The sequence below is a fragment of the Aristolochia californica genome, unplaced genomic scaffold (assembly GCF_029961685.1).
Source record: "Aristolochia californica isolate CCGP_79_NKW_82.1479 unplaced genomic scaffold, dmAriCali1.0.hap1 SCAF_16, whole genome shotgun sequence".
NCBI lineage: Eukaryota > Viridiplantae > Streptophyta > Magnoliopsida > Piperales > Aristolochiaceae > Aristolochia > Aristolochia californica.
This window is the reverse complement of record NW_027181837.1, coordinates 17,119,345-17,122,373: the sequence shown is the minus strand read 5'-3', so window position 1 is coordinate 17,122,373 and position 3,029 is coordinate 17,119,345. Positions and strand designations below refer to the sequence as shown.

The following is a 3,029-nucleotide window of genomic DNA, read 5'->3' as shown; positions in this document are numbered from 1 at the left end:
CGGGTTGGTGGTAGTGTCCCTCACATATTTTATTACAATTTTAAAATTCGACACTAGTACATGTTATAATATTTTAAATTAAGAAAATAATTTAAATAATAAAATATTATTATTATTTTATTACTTTAAATTAAACTAGTATTTTATATAATAAAAACACAATTAATCTTAAAAAAATAGAAAAAAAAAACCCTCTTCCCTTATCCTGACAAGAATGTGAAGCACATGTGTGAGAGACAAATCCTCATCCAGGCTGACAGTCCACGGTCCAACAAGCAGATAAGTTAAAAAAGTCGCATCTCAGGTGTGTCTCACGTGTGGAATTACCAATTCACGTGCCACATGTGTCTCACCACTAGTTAACCATTTCCCAATGGAAAAAGCAGACCAAACGATGGGCGAAGAAAAACGATAACAGCCTTTTAAAAAGGCCCAAGCCCAGAGGGTGCCCCCACGTGCTTTCCAGGATACCTGAAAAGTCCCACGCGACGACGACAGCGACCTGCCACACACATTCAATCCCTTAATAAAAATGTACCGTAAAAGCCTATTTAAAGTTCAGAGCCAGGCACCGACGAAGGATTTCCAAATTTATGTGAATCGCGGCAGTACCGAGTACAGTTGACTAATTTAATTATAATAATTAATAATCCTTGATCTTGAACGTCGCTGTTGACGGGGGCAGTTGTGGTCTCCACGAATTTTCGTTTGCCATGTGGATATTAAAATTGTCTAGTGGCAGATACAAGAGATATTTTTATTTATTAGGTGGCTACTAGTTATTCTAGAATGATTCCTATCCTCTGGTTCTATTCTGCATCTACAAAATGTGGAAAATGGATTCAAAACGAAAGGATAAGTAGGTTTTTACAGTCGGTGAATATCCACTCTTGCCTATAAATTAATGTAACCAGAAAACTCATTTGATCACAAACCACTCTCCTCTCCAGAGTCACTGTCTCTCCCGATAATGGCTCGCTTCTGTGCATTCCTTGGTCTTGTCGCCCTCCTTTCTTGCTCTGTTTCCATGGCTCAAGATAACACCTACCTTAACTTGAAGGTTTCTCTCCTTCCCTATCTCTCTCCTTCCCCCTGGAAACTGTAAACAAGGAACTTGTAAAAAATTTCTGGTGGTCTGGTCTTTCTTTGTTGTTGCTTCTCTGAAAATGTTGCGGTTTGTGTTACCTGCTAAATAAGGGGCATCTTGACCATGAAGCGATGATCGTTGAACATCAGTTTGTGGCTGCCTGGACCAGTTTGAGATGGACGGGGCCGTGATTGATGTTCCGAAGAATTAAAGAACTTTTCTCTTTCGTTTCTGTTTTTGTGAATGCTTGATTCTGTGCCTGCTTTGGATTGTTATATGGGTTTTTTTTGTTTCGCAGTGGCCGGGAGGAATGTGCAGCGGAAAAAATAAATGCTGTTTCCCTTGCACGATGAGCAACCCGAACGACTTCAAGATTGATTACCTCGCTCGTAATTTCCGGTCGGGCGCCCCATCATGCAATACCGACCCATTTTTTGTCAATACGGTAGAACCTCTTCGGTCACCTTTAGAACCATCTCCCTTTCAGTTCCTTTCTTCTTTCTCAAATTTTTATTTTCTCTGCTTTTTGCTATTTTCCTGCATATGTATGTATCCGGTCTTCATCGTTTCGAGCACTCTCTACAGGTCCAATCCTATATATCGGATCTTTACGAGAACTGGCCGGGGCTAAGGTGCCCAGTAGAGACTGGAGTGTTGGCATGGGGAACTGCATGGGATGATAACGGGGTCTGCTCAGGTTTGAACCAATTCAACTACTTTTCGAAGACTCTGAATCTCTTCAAATCTTCAAGGTTGCTGCAACTTCTTGCTGCCAAGGGTAAGACTCAGTAAAGAGTAATATTTAGACAGTTAATTAGTAAGAAGAAGTGGAAAACTGGAAATTTGATCGGGATACTCTTTATTGCGTCTAGGTGTCATCCCCTCCAAACACTGGAATTACACACAATCGGAAGTGCTGAACGCCATTAACGGGGGACTAGGACTCAGGAGCAGTGCTCTAATCCACTGTGGCTCGAACAGCAGCGGCATCATCAGAACCGTCAGACTCTGTGCTGATATAACTGCTTCCAGGTTCATCGACTGCCCCAACCCATTGCCTTCAACTTGTGCCCAAAACGTCCAACTCCTACCAGTCGTCACTTCCGGGACCCATGAGGACGAAGAAGCCGCAGCTCGTACCACTGACAACATTAAAATGGTTGTTAATTAGCTTGCTGTCTGCAGTCCTTTTACATCTGTTACCAGAAGGAGATGCGAGATTAATTAGGAAGCTCCGAATCTTCTCAGTAGTTGAATAAGCTGGGTTTGTATATCTGGAATATGTAATAGGATTTGCTTGCTTTCACTTAACATTTTGTTTTGAGAAGGAAATACTCCGACTATGGTTTCCCTGTCACTTACCTTCAGCTGCACTGAGCAGAAACTCTAGCTTACATAAGCTGTTAACAATGGTGTTTGCGGGACATTGATCGAGTATTAAGGGTGTCCAAATTAGAGTTCTTACGCGCAACCGAAGCCACAGATAATTGCAGACAAATTAGAAAGAAATAGCTTCCAAAAAGCATATCCATCACTCAATAGTTCTTCACGGTTTCTCCTTTCCTGTACTGCTCTCCTAGTTTTCCATCCCACTCCCTTTTCAAATCTTTCATTTTTTTCCACACTTTTGATTTTAGAGCTTTCTGCAAAGTATACGAGATTAGGGTTGGACGGGTGTCCTTTAATCCTAAGAAAATGATGAGATAGTAGGACCGATTTCTCCATGTGAGTGTGTGTCTTTCTCTGATGGAAAGTTATTAGCTGGAATCTGAACTCATTAGATACAGCCTACAAGAAACCCATTAATGCGCATTATGAGTAAAAAAGGGAAAGATAACAATGCAATTATTGGTAAGGGTAAAAAAGCAAATGGACTTTTGTTCGGAGAATTGTTGGTTGAAGTGTCAAATGCTCTTGTCCCCTAATTTGTTCAAAGTGAGGC

At 41.1% G+C, this 3,029-nt stretch overlaps 1 protein-coding gene across 1 annotated transcript; it reads left to right on the top strand.

Annotated features, from left to right (window-relative positions):
- The first annotated feature begins 922 nt into the window (after nt 1-922).
- Nucleotides 923-2,398, top strand: LOC137953685 (ribonuclease 3-like). The gene is made up of 4 exons (XM_068801151.1): nt 923-1,060; nt 1,386-1,532; nt 1,673-1,865; nt 1,960-2,398. The coding sequence occupies exons 1-4, from the start codon at nt 971-973 to the stop codon at nt 2,256-2,258; spliced, it is 729 nt and encodes a 242-aa protein (XP_068657252.1). The 5' UTR covers nt 923-970; the 3' UTR covers nt 2,259-2,398.
- The last annotated feature ends 631 nt before the right edge of the window (nt 2,399-3,029 follow it).